Source organism: Bufo gargarizans, unplaced genomic scaffold (assembly GCF_014858855.1).
Source record: "Bufo gargarizans isolate SCDJY-AF-19 unplaced genomic scaffold, ASM1485885v1 fragScaff_scaffold_41_pilon:::fragment_2:::debris, whole genome shotgun sequence".
Taxonomy (NCBI): Eukaryota; Metazoa; Chordata; class Amphibia; order Anura; family Bufonidae; genus Bufo; species Bufo gargarizans.
In genome coordinates, this window is record NW_025334113.1 from 314,944 (window position 1) to 333,479 (window position 18,536).

General features: G+C 46.7%; 1 protein-coding gene across 2 annotated transcripts in view; it reads left to right on the plus strand.

Moving 5' to 3' along the window:
- Positions 1-17,993, plus strand: part of TPX2 (TPX2 microtubule nucleation factor) — a 29,937-nt gene extending 11,944 nt beyond the window's left edge. The window contains exons 3-17 of one of the 2 annotated variants that reach the window (XM_044273128.1): positions 116-178; positions 1,143-1,209; positions 5,046-5,165; positions 5,248-5,370; positions 5,727-5,860; positions 5,977-6,134; positions 7,180-7,357; positions 7,439-7,577; positions 8,266-8,479; positions 8,567-8,665; positions 14,741-14,914; positions 14,996-15,142; positions 15,227-15,338; positions 16,068-16,255; positions 17,607-17,993. In XM_044273128.1, coding sequence (XP_044129063.1) covers positions 116-178; positions 1,143-1,209; positions 5,046-5,165; positions 5,248-5,370; positions 5,727-5,860; positions 5,977-6,134; positions 7,180-7,357; positions 7,439-7,577; positions 8,266-8,479; positions 8,567-8,665; positions 14,741-14,914; positions 14,996-15,142; positions 15,227-15,338; positions 16,068-16,255; positions 17,607-17,717 — 2,027 coding nt within the window. In that variant the 3' untranslated portion in view covers positions 17,718-17,993. The remainder of the gene's footprint in view (positions 1-115; positions 179-1,142; positions 1,210-5,045; positions 5,166-5,247; positions 5,371-5,726; positions 5,861-5,976; positions 6,135-7,179; positions 7,358-7,438; positions 7,578-8,265; positions 8,480-8,566; positions 8,666-14,740; positions 14,915-14,995; positions 15,143-15,226; positions 15,339-16,067; positions 16,256-17,606) is intronic. The other variant, XM_044273129.1, reaches the window with a different exon arrangement.
- The last annotated feature ends 543 nt before the right edge of the window (positions 17,994-18,536 follow it).

Consider the following 18,536-nt stretch of genomic DNA (forward strand, 5'->3'; position numbering starts at 1 on the left):
AGTTTATTGAATTCCGACAACCCCTTTAAGTGGTGGGGATCTATTTTAATTTTTAAGCCAAATCGCCCAACCCTTGAGTTTCCTCTGCCAACTGCAAAATGTTCTTGTGCTGCAGATCAAATGACAGATGAAAACGAACCCCCCTCTGACTCTGGGAGCGCGACGCAGGCACAAGCAGGTAATGCTAGATCAGTGAAGTCTATATTTTGAGCATCATTTTACAGTTTTATTTTAAAGGGAACCTGTCACCAGGATTTGGGGTATAGAGCTGAGGACACTGGTTGCTAGATGGCCACTAGCACATCCCCAATCCCCATAGCTGTGTGCGCTTTTGTGTAAAAAAAACAAACAAAAAAAAACGATTTGATACATATGCAAATTAACAAGAGTCATATCTTACTTGTGTGACCAGAGGAGTCATATTTTCAAGCTCTGACTCATCTCAGGTTAATTTGCATATGTATCAAATGTTATTTTTACACAATAAAAGCACACAGAGCTATGGGGACTGGGTATTGCGGATGTGCTAGCCGCCATCTAGCAACCCATGTCCTCAGCTCTATACCCAAAATCCCGGTGACGGGTTCCCTTTAAGATATAAAATCTACATAATGATTTCAGTCCCTGTGTACATTCATTACATTACTTATCCTGTATGGCTCCTGAGTTACGTTCTGTGTAATACTCCAGAGCTGTACTCATTATTCTGCTGATGGAGTCTGTGTACATAATTTTATTACTTTTCTGAACTGCAGTCATAATTCTGCTGGCTGGTGTTGGCAGCTATCAAGAAGCTTTGCTGGGCATTTATAATGCAGGGGTGCCGCTGGTGTAAAGCTGGTACTACCCTCTTCCTAGTATTATAGGGTTTCCCTATGCATGGAGTTTCTTATGAGGGGTCCACTCTTTACAGCAGTTCTAAGCGCTAATAAAAGGGTATCCAAAGTTGGTGACACTGCCCTAGTCAGTGCTATTGGCATGGCATATGACAAGATGAAATGTAGATGGCCTTTCGGAACACAGGTGCAGCTGGTCTCTACTAGGAGGTTGGGGGGAGGGAAGGTGGCAGAGATTGCCCTAGAAGACGCATTGTCTGCAGACTGTCATAGCATTTATACGTTCTACCCTGATCTGTTTTGCAGATGAGAATGCAGTCAGTGATTCAGGGAACGTCAAACAGCAGAAGACTCCGGCAACACATGCCAGAAGGTAAGCGCGCGTGAGATAATGGGGGTCGCTTATCATGCTCATGGTTTTTTTAGCATGCGATTAAACCAACGTAGTGGATTAGCCTGTCACTATTTTGCATAGTATTTTTAGGCAGTTGCACAGCAGGTGATGAATTGGGCGATGTGTCGTTCTAGTCGTCAGGGCACTGTCGGATCGTGTGCGGTTAGACTACTCATTGATCAGCCCATGAATTAGGTGCAAAAGTGCAGCCCAAAATTTGTGAGAAGGCAGAGGTCTACCCACGATATCACTATTTTAATAAAATCGTTGCACCCCTCCGGCTTCTACAAGTTGTTACTCTCATTCTATCAGGACCACTTTCCATTGAATGTTAGGGGAAAATGGACCCAAGAGGTTGGCCCCCTGAATGATGCGCAGTGGTCCGAAATACTGTCTAAAAGCCCCTTGTTATCATTGTGTGAGACACACAGATTGTCACAATTATACTTAATACACAGGGTTTATAGAACACCTAAATTCCTACATAAAATAGGGGTACGTGACACATCTAACTGCCCGAAATGTGATGTGGCGGAGGCACATATAATGCACATGTTCTGGGAGTGCACTGCCATAGGTCCCTTTTGGAATCTAGTGCTAGATATTATTTTTCAGGTGTTCAGGATCAGACTTCCAGTAGAACCTTTGATATGTGTATTGGGCTTGTTACAGGACGAATTCACAACAGATCTCAATATAGGCATTAGTAGAACACTGTATCAAGCCAGGAAATTAATAGCCAAATACTGGATAAGCACTGCAGTACCAACTAAGGAGGAATTTATTGCTCGTATGAATGTGATAATTGGGCATGAAAGGGGGGTGTATTATAAAAGAGGTGTGAGTAAGAAGTTTGAATCTATATGGGGACCGTGGTTGAGTACGCCAGGACTTCCCACTGGACGTCTTCTGTCCTTGCAATTAGGATGGTTGCCTAGAATAAGATGAAGTGAAACATGATAATGGGACGGTATGGATGAACGGGTTATGGTAGAAACTGAGATGGATGTTTCTCAGGATTTTTGGAGGAGAAAACTGAGCAGACATTGTGGTATGGTGTGGGTTAAAGGGGGGGTGGGGGGGGGTACCCTTCAGGGTTTATACTTTGTGTATTATTGTGCCCAAGTTGGGCTTTCATTTGTTTATGTCACTGTGTTTTTGATGTACGCTTATCTGTACAAAAGGGTAAAATGTTTTAATAAAAACTACTTGATTCAAAAAATCGTTGCACCCCACCATTTAAGGCAGAGTCTAAAACTGAATATTGTCAAATGTGGCACAAATGCCCCCAAAACAGGTGTATATTAATTGGTAAATGCTCCTTAAAATGATCTAAAATGAGACTAAAACAGGTGTAAAACGCTATAATGACCCCCAATATGTTCAGTGCATACAGTAATTGAAAGTAAAAACAGATAAATGTATAATGGTTTATAGCCACCATGGCGCCATATGTGCAGTGCAAGTCTACCTTAGAGGTCCTGACAATTCAATCTGACGGCACTGTGTTATAGAGCAGGAGAAGCTGAGCAGATCTATATTTTTGCAGGAAATTATTCCGTAAAACCTGTAATTCATACACTTATAACTGTTCACAGGAAGTGAAAAGATAATTGGTACAGGAGGGAGGGGATATCGGTGGTTGCTAGGATTGTGTGTAAGTATGCATACAGAGATGGCGGCCAGTCACTGATGGCCATTCCTCTCTGTACCGATGGCTGTTCATAGGGCTGCAGATACAATAAAACTTGTAATTTTTAAATTTCTATCTTTTCCCCAAAAATATATACTGTATATCAATCTGCTCAGCTCCTTCTGCTCTAACAAGGTGCTTTCAGATTGCATTGCATTTTTGGGTGACTGGATCTCTTTAAAGAGGACCTTTCATCAGTTTGGGGTTTCTAAAATCAATACCTCACGTTGTAGGCCAAGATTAGATGTCATAGCGCTATTTCTTTTTGCTGATATACTGCTCCGTTGCCCCTTTGTGCCCCAGTTCTGTTATAGGCACCCTCTATGCTAATCAATATCCTCGGTACAGGGAGGGGGACGTTCCTGCGTTTCTCAGGGGGTGTCTCCTTCTTCCTGGCTGCGAGCTGTCCAAACACAGCGGACCGTGTCACAGCCATTTTCAGAAAAAAACAGCTCGCCTTCTACCTGGCTTTGCAGTTTGCTTCACAGCCGGCCTAAATCTAGGCTCCCTTGCTGTCTTCTATTTTAGATAATTTTCTACACCTAAAACGTAGAATAAGCCTTCCATGCAAAGCCCCCCCCCCCCCCCCCCCCCCCCCCCCCCCCCAAGAACTGACATATGTAGTATGGTTGGGGAAAGAAGTCAGATTTGGCTGCAAATCCCCTTTGCGACCAATATTTTTTTTAATAGGTTTTTAAATCCTTCAGGGGAGCAGACAATCTTTTTAAAGGGAACCTGTCACCTCCAAAAAACCATCCCAAGCCGCCAGCAGTACCTGACAGTAGCCAGCAGCATGTGTCCGACGATCATTTTCTTTCTGAAGGCCAATGCGGCTAAAGCTCAGAAAACGCTTATGCAGAGTTCGGCAAAGCCATCCGAACTGTCGGTCACGGCGAAGGGGCAGGGAAGGGGGCGTGGTTATCTTGACTTGAAGCAAGGAGGCCGCTGCCCCCTTGACTTCAAGCATGACTAGAGAAGCGGGCAGGGGATAAAAACATTTTCTGAGCTTTAGCCGCATCGGCCTTCAGGAAGAAAATGATCGTCGGAAACAGGCTGCTGGCTACTGTCAGGTATTGCTGGAGTCTTGGGGTGGTTTTTGGAGGCGACAGGTTCCCTTTAACAGTCTGACAACTCCATTAAAGAAGAACTCCCGCAAAAATGTTTTTTTTTTCTCTGACCTGTTGGAAAGGTACATGATGTAATCAGCTCATAAGTGACTGGATTTTTGAGCTATTCCCTCCCTACTGATCCTCAGCTTTGTCATGTGACCAGCTCTCTGATCTCCAACTGACACAGGGCAGGAAGTCAGTTACGTCTATTCGTTCCTATGGGCCAGCTGAGAGAGTCTTCTATAGGAGTACATAGAGAAACTGACTTCCTGTCCACACGCATAAGACACTGTTATTTGGAGAGTCTGATTGCTGGTCACATGACACAGCTGAGAAACAGGAGAGGATGGCTCACAAATGGGGTCACTGGTGAGATTACATGTACCTTTCTAGCGTGTCGGAGAATAAAATATTTTGCGTGAGTTCTTTTTAACTTTTACCCTATAATGCACTGCCATATGGTAACTGGAAATCAGCAGAATCCTGAATTAATTTGAAAATGTAAGTTTTACTTTTAAAGCTACAGAACTGTTCAATTCTACATACTTTTCAGGATATTGGCCTGATGTCAGTATATGGAAACGCTTGTTTACATACAGTATATAGTCTGAAAACTCATATAGCTTTAACTTCTCACAGGTGAGGCTTTGTTACAGTGGTGTCCAGTCTGGACAATCCTTAGCTCTACAGTACATTGTAGTGAACTATCGGGCCTTTTTGCTGCTGTTGTGTCTAGCTGACGTTTGTAGCAAGTCCTTATATATGAGAATTATTGAATCTGCTTTCAGCCTCGATGTGCTTTCCTTTACTGACAACTAGCAGAGATCCTGAAATTGGTGAAACTTGAAAAACAAATCTCATTAAAGGGTTGGAGAACCTTCCTTATCATATACCAAATTTTACAAGTTGTGTACAACAAATTTGTTTGGAAAGTTGTTGAGCATTTTTTTGAATGTTTTTTTTAAATTTTTTTACACTTTTTTTTTTTTTTTTTTTTTTTTTCTTCTTTCTAGACGGTCTTCAAAACATTTGTCTGCACAACAGAGGAGCAAGCAGTTGGCGAAAATCAGAGCTGAAAGGAAAAAGGTTACTCCTAAACAGGAAGAGCACCCTCCCTATAAGCGGCAGAGGTTGTAAGTATCTGCTAGGCTTCAGCAACCTAAGTCCAAATGATAAAATCCTCCACATGTGCCTAATGTGTGATCTCTCTTCCAGGAATGCTATCAAATGCAAATCCACAGACCCCACAGTCAACAAAGGGTTGTCCACCAGTGTGTCAGAAACATCCCCCAAACCAAAGTCCAAGCTGACCCGGCCATCAACCCCCACAGTTCTCAAGTACGTCATTTCTGTTCGAAGTGTACAGGTAGACCTTATTGTAGACATGGGAGATGGGAGTGTGGGCTGACCTGCACATGTGTTTTTTGGGGAGCAATATCAAGCCACTTCTCCAGCCTCAATTTAAGGCCTCGTCTATATTTCCGCTTTTTACGGATGTGTGCTGTCTGCATTTTCTGAGGACAGCGCATGTACCTATTAAGTTCACACTAGTGTTCTGTGGACGAGGCCTTACAGTTGGGAGAACCTAATTACTTGTGCATCAAAATAGGAGGTGTAGAGTGTGATCTTACAGGACCTTTGTGGTGTAATATGGTGTTTTTTTTTTTTTTTTTTTTTTTTTTTTATCCATCTAGGAGGAAGAATATGGCCTTAAAGGTAAAGAACTCAGAAGAACAAGAACTTGAGAAGGTGCAGCAACTTCAGCAAGAACTTTCAGAAAGACTGAAAAAGAATGAGGAGTCCCTGAAATCTGCGTTGGCTGGATCGGGTAGGGAAATGTAATTGCTGTAGCACAAGGATATTCATGAGTCCATTAGTATCTTGCTTTGGCCACGTGCCACCCACACTTTTCAGCTACTGTAAGTTCTTGCTTTCCACCTACAGGTCAAGTTTTGAAGAAGGTGCCAATTCAGGTTACTAAGCCTGTAGATATTCACTTCCACACAGATGATCGGATTAAGAGACATCAAGAGGAGACAAGTGGGGAGCAGTACAAACAGGTGGACTTTACTTCCGAGCTCCGCAAACACCCACCCTCTCCAGTGAGTATTCATGAGAAACACTGCGACTACAAGCTGTTTTAAATAGTACTGTATGGGAAAAAACAATAGTGTCAGAAGTTTTACATTAACCCTTAAGGTACTGAGCATATTTTGGCATTTAAAGGGTTGTCAAAATACTGGAACTTGTGACCTGTCCATAGTATAGGTGATAAGTGTCTGATCAGTTGGAGTTTGAATTTCCTGGGCTAACCCCCTCAAGGTCCACTTGACTGTTTAACATCTGTATGTTTTTGGTTTGCTTATTAAAAACCTGGACTACCCGTTGATCTGGTAGGTTGTGGGATGTTGAATCCCTGCCATTCAGATACTAATACTAATGGCCTATCCTTAGGGTAAGCCAGAAATATTGGAAAAAAAAATCAAATACCCCTTTAATTTGGGGGGGGGGGGGGGGGGAGGGGGAGAGAGAGTAATGGGTCCAAATACAATACCTGCTAGCATCACATGTTAACCATAATAGGCGTACAAAGATGGCAGGCCTTAGGGGCCTTTATCAGATTTCCTGCTATTGTACAAACCTATTGACACCCTGTGATAGTTGCTTATGAAGAAGTGACTTAAAGGGGTTGGCCCATCTCCTACATTGGGGACATAGCACTAGATATGCCCCCCCAATGTCTATTTCTGCGGGTCTCCCTTCATACAGTTGATCGGCGGGGGTGCTAGGTGTCGGACTCCCACTGATCTGATATTGACTACCTATCCTAAGGATAGATCATCAATATTAAAAGCCCTGAGAACCCCTTTAAGGTATTCCATGATGCACCTGTATGTATTGCCTATATATAGATAGTTTTATTGGGCACCATGTAATACTCTTTGCCACAGTGGCCATGGGTTTGCGCCTAAGTGTTATTCCGACTGGGCAATATGACCATTGCTGAATAGCCACTTCAGAGAATGTGTTGAATCTTGTTTTTTCTTTTTTTTTCTTTCTGACAAGAAAAAAAATCCCTATAAACCTAAGCTCCATATATCTACTATATCTTTACTGGGATAACTGGAGCGGTATCTTAACTTTCAGGCTCGTATACCAAAAGGTGGTCGTACCATACCCAAACCTTTCAACCTGTCACAGGGCAACAAGAGGAAACACGAGGAGACAACAGGGGAGTATGTTTCTACAGCTGAGCAAATTATAGCTTTTTGCAAAAAGACACCACAGCGCTTCCACATGCGCAGCCGGCAGAAGGATATGGAAGGTTGGTATATCAGAGGGTTGAGTCGCACGAGTTCACGTAATGTTACAGCTTCTCTTAAAATTTGTAATGTTTTTGCTGCAGGTCCATCACCTGTGAAAAATGTAAAGTTAAAACTCACACATCCAAAAACCCCTCTACTACAGACCAAGCAGCGACATAGACCAACTAACTGCAAGAGCTCTGCAGAACTGGAAGCGGAAGAGTTGGATAAATTACAGCAGTATGTAACCCAGAGGATTATTCTCAGCTTCCTCTTCATTTCTTCACTCAAATCCTGTTCAACACCTTTTCTGCGTTTTTCGGCAGACTCCACCCCACTCGTGGCCAGTCCTATGGAGGGAAGCATACTTGCTTGCCACTGCTGGGTCACTGTTCCTTTTCCTGCTGTCAACATCTGGGTTGATGCTGCAACAGTGTCCTGCCCCCTTGTGTTACATCTGTTGGTCATGCAACATGAAGGCGGATGGTCATCACTGTGGGCAGTCATTGGCGGCAGCTGTCAGACCAGATGTTGACAATGGGGTAGTGAAGGAGCAGGGATCAGGTAAGTATGCTTCTGCAGGTCCAGCCATTGGGGGGTCTGCAGAGACTCCCAGAAGATGAACAACCATTTTAATGACTGTTCACTGTCAGAGAGGTCTTAGGCCCACTTCACTTGCGTCAGTTGTGCCCGACCGGCTATTATAGTCCGGCAGCCAGACACAAATCTATGTGCAGATCACTTCAGTGCACAGATCCGGCATCTGTCTACTGTTAGCGCTGGACAGAAACTGAACATGCAGCTTTTTCTGTACTCCATACTTTTGTTTCCATATAAGAGAGATTTATCGGTCTATTTAAAATATATATATATATATATATATATATATATATATATATATAATTTTTTTTTTTTTTTTTTTCACTAGATATAAATTTAAAGCCCAGGAGCTCAACACAAAGATCTTGGAAGGTAACCATATCCTTCCAAAGAAACCCCCTGTTAAAGAATCCACCAAACCTATAGGATTTAACCTTGAAATTGAGAAGAGACTGCAGCAGCGGGAGAAGAAAGATTGCGAGGAAGAGTCATACACCTTCCGTTCCAAACCTTGTCCCAGCAAGATCTTGACAGACATAGTGGTCAGTAGTATGAAGCTGCTTGGCATATCGCATAGTAACATTCAGCCTCTAATGTAGTTTTAATTATTATTTTTTTCTATGTTTCAGGGTGTTCCTGGGAAGATAGCGCTGCCATTAACCATGCCGCAGTCTCCGGCTTTTGCCCTTAAGAACAGAGTGCGCATACAAACCTTGGAAGAGATGAAGGTAGGCTGCCTATGAAGTGATTCCTATATGTGATGCTTTATAGTGTGTCCACTGGATTTGGCTCCTCAGAAGAGATAGTGGTCACACATGGGTGTAGCTCTCCGTTGTAGGTTTCCATTTTTGTCATGTCTGGGGTGGTGAATGGTGAGCAGGGGGACCAGACGTGGAACCCCCAGCCATCAGACCATTTAAGGAGGACCCTTCACTGGTCCTGATGTTACCTTCAGCTGAGCTAGCACTACAAGGCCATGTGCCTTATTTAAGTTTCTGCTGACAGGTACTCTTTCTCGTGCATGGCATTGGGGGACACAGCACCATGGGTATATGTCCAACTACCACTAGGAGGCACTAGACACAAAAAGTGTTGGCTCCTCCCAGGTGGGCTATACCCTCTCCACAGGCACGAGGCTATTCAGTTTTAGTCTAGTGTCCGTAGGAGGCAGACCTGTCCTGCTTTTTTGCAGGTTCTGCTGTTTTTTATTTTTATTCTTTTCTTTTTTCTCTCTTCCGCAGGTCTCGGTGTTCTCCACCGTTATACCTGCTGCAGGCTGGGGCTCCATCGTGTTCCACTTTAGTTGCCCCCCTGCGGGCGCGTACTTCGGTACCATCGCCGGTCACCCAGTCCCCACGGACTGCATCCGCAGTGGCTTGCCGGCATTCCCACGGTTTCCGTGTTGAGTCTGCCGAAGGGGTGACCCTGCTGCGCCCGAAGACATCGGATGGTGAGTATATCTGATGGTGAGTATACTCCCCTGTCCCTGCCCCAGGGTTAGGTTCCCTCCTGTGGCCAGGGGGATGGGATCCACCTTAGCTGGGGGTCCTGGGGAGCCTCCATCTTCCCCCTAGCCAACCCCCCCTTTTTTCTGGGGGGGGTTATATTCTTGTTTCCCCCTCCCTTCTCTTCCCCCTTGGTTGGTCTTTTCTCTCCTCCCTGGCCACACAGTCTTCTCCCTGGCTTCTCCGCTACTTTAGTCCCCGGCTTCTGCCGGGACTAGGCCTCATCTTCTGTGGCCCGTTCCCGGCTCCCAGGTGCTCCGTTTGCCCTGATCCACCTGTCCCTAGGTGTCGCTTCTCCCCCCCTACCCTCCTCACCTATTTTTATGATTCGGTGGGCCCTCTGTCGGCCGCGGTTCGCCCCGCCCCCCCTCGCTCCATTCCCGGCCGCCTTTATAAATCGAGGCCCCGGCTTTTGGGCCCGCTAGGCCGCAATCTTCCCGGCCCCTCCTCCTTGCTTCCCGGGCTTTTCTGAGCCCCGCCCGGCCCTTGGGAGGGGCTATCTCTTCACCCTTTCCTGGGCTAACGTGTTTTTTCTGCTGAAGGGGGTGGTTAACCCCTTCCCTCCCCTCAATTGCTTTGTCCCCTGCAGCCCTACTGACCACCTCTTTTGGGGGGACAAGCTGCTGCAGCGCCTCTTTGGGGGAACAGGGCGTCCGGGTCAGGATAGACAGCCTCTGCTGGCTGCTTTTTGAGCATCTCCTCTCCCAGCCTCTCCTCGGTCGCCACGTGTTTTCACGTGCGTCCGCTGTCTGCACCTCTCTGGGTCTAACAATGGCTGCCGTGCGGTCAGCCTGTCCCTGCTGGGTGCAGTACCTCTTCCCAGATCCTTTCCCCGAACAATCCCTTTGTGTCGGTCCCCCATGAATGGGCTCCCTCCGTGTCAATGCCATGGGAACCTTGACCGCCTCTCCCTGGCGGTGTCGCTGGCCGCTACCAATCCAAATTGCGGCCACCTCTGCCCTCCCAGGGTCCTCCCTGCAGATGGGGCACGCTCAGTTAGGGGTACCTGCACCCGGGTTCGGCTAGGGGTAGCTCACGGTACTCCCTCGGGTGGTCTCAACGGGGTACCACCCCTCCTCGGATCCCCCCCAGGACAGGCCTGAGGCTGGTGACGAATCCTTCCTGTCACCCCATCCGTTGCCTCTGGGGACACCTCTGCGCCGATTCCCTCGGAACAGAGCATCAGGCGGTCTTCCTCCATACAGAAGCCCTCTGGGAGGTCAAGACGAATGTGGACGGAGGAACCTTTCCTACCCAGGGTTGGTATCCCCTCTAGTGGATTTTCGGATGGTGCTCCCCTGACCGCACAGGTATTCAACCGCACAGGTAAGGCAGCCGTCCCCGTGTTTAGCATACTGAGTCACCTACGCGGTGTCTCTGATACGTACGCCTTCTCCTTAACAGGGGGATGCCTGCACCACTGCCATAGGCTGTCCCTGACAAGCCTTCCTGGTTCCCCTATACCAGGGGCTATCCTCTACATATTTGAGAGTGTTTCCACAGGGTCCCCATCCTGGTGGTGGTGTTCGCCACTCTACCTCATTACAGGGGGTTCCTGTTCTGGGCAAGCGGTTAGCTCGGCTATCGCCTCCTGTAGGTTGGGGAGTTAAGAGCAATTGTACAGCTGCCTTGCCCCTTTTCATAGGTAGTGTACCTACACCTACTCCAGATGCTGAAGCCATTACTCCTGGCTGGCTCTGGGGTGTTCCATACAGCACTATTTCTCCCTTCCGGGCGAGATGTACAGGCCGCTTCGATTGCCGTTGCAATTGCACCTGTCTGTTCCCAGCCACTTTGCTCCCGTCATAGGTAGAGTATCTACGCCATCTCCTGATGCTGTAGCCAATTCCCCTGGCTGGCGCTATGGTGTTCCGTGCGGCACTATTTCTCCCTTTCTGGCGAGATTTACAGGCCGCCTTTAATTGCCGTTGAAATTGCACCTGTCTATTCCCAGCCATTTTGCTTCCTTCATAGGTAGAGTACCTACGCCATCTCCGGTGCTGTGGTCGATACCCCTGGCGGGCTCTATTGTCTTCCAGGCGGCAACATTTCTCCCTACGGGCGAGATATAGAGGCCACTTTCTATTGCCATAGAGTTGCCCCTGTCCGGTTCAGTTACACCTGTCTGTTCCCTGCCACCTTGATCCCTTAACAGGTAGAGTACCTGCACCATCTCCGGATGTGGTAGCCGTTCCTCCTGTCCGGCTTTATGGTGTACCATGTGGCATTTTCTCTCCCTTACAGGACGAGATTTTGAGGCCTCCTCCAGTTGCCGTGGCCATTGCACCTACCTCATCATAGTGTGCACCAAACAGCCATCTTACTTCCTTCATAGGTAGAGTTCCTGAACCGTCTTTGATGCTGCAGCCGTTACACCTGTCTGGCTTCTATGGTGTACTATGCGGCCCTGTTTCTGTTGCCATTGCACCTACCTGATTGTAGTGTGCACCTGTCTTGTTCTTTGTGGTACCGTGCGGCCCTATGGGTTCCATTGTTAACGCAGTTGCTGTTGCACCTCTCTGGGTCTGGGGTGCACCATGCGGCCACATTGCTTCGATCTTAAATGAAGTTCCTCTTCACAGCCATATTTCTACTTTACAGGTTGTGTACCTGTACCCTCCGAATGCTGTCGCATCCCCAGATGCTGTGGCTATGTTTCCACTCTCCTTGGTCGGCAACATGCAGCCACTTTACCTTTATTTTAGGCGTGTGTTTGTAGTACCCCAAGTGCTGGGCCCTGTGGTGCGATCTGTGGCCCAGACAGTTTCTTTCTTACTAGGTGTTTTCTGCCCACGGGTTCTAATCTGTGCTGCAGATGTTGGTTCCATCCGTTTGGTTCTTCCATACGTCTGCCACTCCGTTACTGTCGTCCTCATTGGTCTCCTTGTGCCGCTCAAGGCACTGTCAGCACCAGGTCACCCTTGTTCAGCATGTGCATGGTTACCATATCTGGCAGGGGTGGGTCAGCCCATCCCCCACCTTATCGGTCTAGTGCTGCTTCTGGTAGCTCCAGTATATGACTGATCTGTCTGGTCCGGCGGGTGGTCCTCATTCAACCTCCTACTCCATGGCCAGGTGGTTGTTGGCCTTTGTGCTAGAGTTGCTCTTGCTTTCTCTTTAAGGTCCTACGGTATGCTGTGCTCCGCGTTACCCCATGTTATAGGGGAGTACTCGCATTGTTTCCTATTGCTGAGCGGGCCATTCCTGGTGTAGTACAAGGATCTCCACTGGATCTTCTACCTTGTTTGGACATGTAGCTGGTGAGCATCGGCCGCGGCAGTGGTTTTCGGTCATCGCTGGATGTCCGCCTCACGGTATCCTTCTGGGTCCACGGCTTTTATCATTGCTGGACGTCCTCCCTGACGGGTCAAGGACAGGACCTCTGAGCGCCACACACACCTGTCTGAATTTTCAGCTGATTGCTCTGGTATCGGACAGGGCCCCGTAGTTCCTTCTGGGTCCAGGTGTTTTCGGTATTCCCTTGTATTTTCTGCTTAGTTGTGCTACATGGCGAAGGGGCAGTCCTCTTGGACCTTGCTGTCGTCTGCACCTGTCTGGTACTTTCTCCCCCCTGGAAGTTTTCTGTATGCCGGTCGCAGCTGGTTTCTACATTTCTATGTAGGCTACCCCGGTTTTTTCATGGCGACTTCTGCATTCCTTATGCATATCGATGTCTGTCGTTTTGTGGTACCTCCGAGCTGCTGTACTTGCCCTCTCTGGGACGATGTTTACGGTTTGCTGGTCAATGTTTTTGGTGCGGCTAGTTGTCCATGGCCAATGTCCCTTCCCCTATGGCGGTTTCTTTTCGCCTTTCCTGGATATGCTGGCTTGCGTTGTCTTCCGGTGGTTCAGCTCCTGGTTCCTTGTGACCCCATCTGGGTACTCCTTTCTGGAGTCCCTGTCCCTGTTCATTTGAGGTCCTCTTGGGATTTGTCTTTTTTTCCATCCTCCCACGTAAAGTACCTGGTATTGAGTGGTTTGGTGCTACGGTTTGCAATTCCACCGTATGGTCTCCTTCGGGAGGGACCTCCTCCTGTTGTAGACCCCTTCCTCCTTAGGCTGTTTGGAGTGCTCTTCTTCTACTCCCATGTCTGTCAGTCCAGTGTGTTCCTGCCAAGGTTGCCTGGGCCTGTCTCTGGTTCCTTTTTTCCATGATACTTCACATGCCCAGAGTTTCCTCTGGTCTTGCGCTTTACAGTGCTATCTTGTTTTCGGAGGCTTGTGCCTCGTTTCCTGTTTTTGGGGACGCAGGAGCGATCGTTCTTTGTTCCTGGCTTTTACCTACAACCCCCTCCTTCTCCAAGGGTTGGCAGTTTCCTCTAGCAGCCTTGGGTTTTCGCCTTTACATGGGGCGCTTGGCTTCTTCACCTGGCCTTGCGGTGAGGGGAGTCCCTCTCCCTTCACATGTGAGCCTTGCTATGGCTTCCCTCACTCGTTTGGTTTCCAGTGCTTCCCTGTTTCTTTTCTCCCCTGGCCTTTCAGGGGATGGCCACAGGTTTATGGGTCTGAGACAATGTAGGGCGTTGGGTCGATCCAACACGCAGTGCTGTCCTAATTTTTTTCTCCAGCCCTTGGCTGCGCTTGGTGTTCCCTTTTGCCACCTTCTTGCATTTGGGATTTTCTTCCAGACATTTGTCCTGGGGTGCTGGCAGTCTTCCCTGCTTCTTCTGAGGTTTCTTCCTTGTTATGAGACCTCTTGCCCATTCCGTGTTTTTTCCTGTTGGGTCACATGGTCACATTCTCCTGCACCTGTATGCCCAGCCGGTGGCACGTCTCTTCTTTTCCCACCCTCAGGGACTGCTTTGGGACGTCCCATGGTGCTGTGTCCCCCAATGCCATGCACGAGAAAATTGGATTTTTTGTACTCACCGTAAAATCCTTTTCTCGTAGTAGGCATTGGGGGACACAGATCCCACCCTATGTTTTTACTTCCGCTTCTCCGGGCTGGTCTCTTGATCTTTCCCGGTACGGGAGTTGTTGGTTCCTTGCTTTTCTTCTCTCTCCTACTGCTTTTGGTACAAACTGAATAGCCTCGTGCCTGTGGAGAGGGTATAGCCCACCTGGGAGGAGCCAACACTTTTTGTGTCTAGTGCCTCCTAGTGGTAGTTGGACATATACCCATGGTGCTGTGTCCCCCAATGCCTACTACGAGAAAAGGATTTTACGGTGAGTACAAAAAATCCAATTTTTTAAGGTATGCGGGTGTTTGGACAGCTGCAATCTCACTGAGTCTCACAGCAGAAAAAAGGTTTTGTACCATATGTCCATGTTAATAACCAAACGTGTTGGCATTTGAAGGAAGAACCTATGCCCATCATAAAAGCCAACCCGATGCCCCATTATGGCGTGCCCTTTAAGCCAAAGGTGGTAGAGCACAGACAAGTGGAAGTGTGTCCCTTCTCATTCACTGAACGTGACCAGCAGCAGATGGAAGTAAAAGAGAAAAAATTAGACCAGCTCAGAAATCCAGAAGTAAGTGCGCAGGTCCTGTGGGGGTTTATAGCTCCACTGTCTGCAGATGTCCTAAACTGCTTCTCTTTTGTTCTGCTCAAGGTTCCTAAATTCAAGGCTCAGCCTCTGCCCGACTTTGACCACATTGCCCTTCCTGAGAAAAAGGTGAAGGAGGTGACGCTCCAAGCACCCTTTGACTTGCAGATGGATAAACGTGGGGAGCATAAGCTGCAAAGGTGGAAGCAACAGGTGAGATACTCAGGTGCCTATCCACTTTTGACTTCTGAAAATGTATTTTCAGAGGTTAAATTAAGATTTTTCTCATAATTCTAGATAAAAGAAGAGCAAAAGCAACAGAAAGAAATGACAGTCTTCAAGGCACGTCCCAACACTGTGACCCAGCAGGAGCCATTTATTCCCAAGAAAGATAGCCGTATATTGACAGGTGGGGCAACATCAGGTAGACTGTTAATGGCCAACACCACTGGCCCCACTGGAGCATATAGACAATGTATAGTAGCGGGCTACCATCTATAATAAGGGAGGAGAATCCCTGCAGAGTGGGTGCCATGTGATCCTGCGCTTTACCTGCAGTGATCATTTTAGCTTCAACAACTGTAAAATGGCCAATCCCTTAAACGTCCATAAATTGTAACAGTGACTCTCTTAGACTAATGTATTGTTGAACGAAATGCCAGACTTTCACTGTAGAATTATTGAAAGTGTCTATCTTAAAGTGTCTTATCTTAAGTTCCACCTCAACTCTTGAACCTATCTTGGGGCACTGTTGGGCGACCACATTTGGGTTTGAATATATGTTAAAGGAAGTCTATCATCAGGAATGTTGATATTAAACCAAGCATAATGCCTGTTATGTCCTGCACAATGTAGTGAATGGTCCTGTTCTCACATGGTGATGTGAGTACTGTACACAGGAAGCAACCTTCTCTCTGTAAATTAGATCAGAGTGGTCTCCGATCAGGCTCTGCTGTGGGAAATACTTTAAGCACCAGACATCTACCATACGTAGATGTGGGGAGCAAAGGCAAACGTGGCCTGCCAGCATGAAGTTCCTGATGAAGACTCCCTTTAAAAACACTGACACAGCAGGCCTCCCCCACTCGCACACCTTTCTCCTTGTTGCACCAATTCTTTCCCTTCTTTCCAAACTTAGAGAGCCTTTCTGGTTCCATAGTTCAAGACAGTTTTGAGCTGGCTACAGAGAAACGTGCCAAGGAACGGCAGGAATTTGAAAAGTTGTTGGCAGAGAAGGAGGCTCAGAAGAGTCTCATGGAAGAGGAACAACGCAGGCAGCAAGAGGAGCAGGAGAGAGAAGAGATCAACAGATTACGACATGAACTGGTATGTGGCTTCTCGGAGTTACACACAAGCACCAATTACCCACTTGGCCCCTATTATTTCAGACTGTTTGCACTTAAGGTACAAATGTCTAGTATTTTATTTTACTCAGTAATAGAGTAATAATGGAGTGATATGAAACGGTGTTCCCGAATTATTACATGGGGAATGTAAAGGAATTGCTAAAACAGACATGTCAGAGGTGACAGGTCCTCTTTTAAGCAGGGTTGTGTAAATTAGAAGACTTCTCTGCAGGTTATGAGGAAATGTCATCTAATAAGATTAAAATCTTTATTCGGATGCTAAATACCAAAAATCCAATCGTAAAAAAATATTAAATCACACTTCAAATTTACAAAAGACACAATATATTCATTTGCTTATCTGCACATAGTAATCGCTCTGTATGGCCTTCGGATGATCCTTTTTAAGGGTCCTTGCTCTGCATATCCATTTTCCAGCGCTATTAATTGGATACTTGATTATACTGTTACGCTGTGGCCATAGACATGTGTAAATGATGTCCTCCTCCAGTGACCACTAGGGCGAGGCTCACTGAAGACTGATCTGAGATAAAGCTGTATGTACTGCGTGGTGGCTATGGACAGAATTTTATTAGATGTAGTTCTTCCAATCTGACGTGTTGATATTTTCTATTTTCTGTGCATGATTATGGGGGCAGCCATCTTGCCTGAGCGGCTGTTAAAGGGGTTGTCTAGGAAAATATATTTAACGTGTCCTCAGGATAGGGCATCAATATGGTATCTGAGTGTGACACCCAAGAACCCTGCTAATCAGCTGTTAGAGCTCTTCAGCCTCTTCCTCGGCCAGTGACCTCACTTTACATTGGTCACATGGCCTAGTAGTTGCAGCTCAGCCACATTCAAGTCAATTGGGTTGATCTGCAATACCAGGAACTGCCACTATATGATGTACGGCACTGTGTTTGGAAAGCTGACAGGATTTTGTTTAAAGGGGTCCCCCCCCAACCAGCTGTTCGAGAAGGCAGCGGCCTTCTCACTGTTTACCGCAGGCCCAGTGACATCACGACTAGTATCACTGGCCTGGGCGTGGTTAAGCTCCGTTCCCTTGAATGGAGCTTAGCCCCGCACAGGCCAGTTGATGCTAGTCTTTACGTCACTGGGCCTGCGGTAAATAGTGAGAAGGCTGCGGCGCTCCTGCACCGCTGCCTTCTCGAGCAGCTGATCAGCGGGGGTCCCGGGTGTCGGACTCCCGCCAATCTGATCTATCCAGAAGATAGATCAGCAGTTTTAAACAAAGTGCTGAACCCCTTTAAATATAGATGTTCATATGGAAAGTTAAAAAGAAATAATGGTGGTTTTTTTCTTTTTAGGTTCACAAGGCTCAACCAGTTAGAAAATTCAAGCAGGTCGATGTCAAAACAAGCGACATTCCACTGACTGTGCCCAAGTCTCCAAAGTTCTCAGACCGATTTAATATTTAGCGGCTCTTGCAACATCGGGGCCCGCTACCTCACATTGGAAAGTGGTCTGCATACATAAACTCCTGCTTTTAATCTATGATGAAAAGATGTGGGAGGGGGGTGGAAGAAAATGACTTGTTAAATAGTATACATGGGTAATGTATAGTCTGTGTAAATACTTGCTTTCGCCTGTTTTTAGGGTTTTTGTTTTTTTTTCCTAGTGTATAATCAGATTTTATAATAAACATCCTGTGACTGTTCATACAGTTTTAACCGCCTTTAACCAAAACTTTGTCAGCATCTGCTTCTTTACCTCTCTGACTGTCACGGCAGTTTGTCAATGCCAGTCTTTCTCCTGTGCAACTGGTTGCCAGTGATGCTCATGGTGATGGATGTTGCCTTAAAGCAGGCATCCTCAAACTGTGGCCCTCCAGCTGTTGTACAACTACCACAATGCCCTGCTGTAGGCTGATACCTGTAGGCTGTTCGGGCATGCTGGGAGTTGTAGTTTTGCAACAGCTGGAGGGCTGCAGTTTGAGGGTGCCTCCTTAAAGGCTATAGACAACTTATGGGGCAGTTTATTTTTATTTTTTATTAGTACATTGTACTCATTTTGAGCTAAAAATTATTTTTTTCCAGTTGGTCTTTGACCATTTTAAAGCCTTGTTTCTGTGCAACTTTGAGATTGGCTTTGTTCACACGAGTGTATTGAAATCTGTCCATAGTCAGGCTCTGGATTACGCACGGATTCAAAATATAACATCTGTATTACATCAGGGTTTACTTGTGTATTCCTTCTTCCTCCCCCCCCCCCTGCATTTATTTTAATTTTTTTATGCA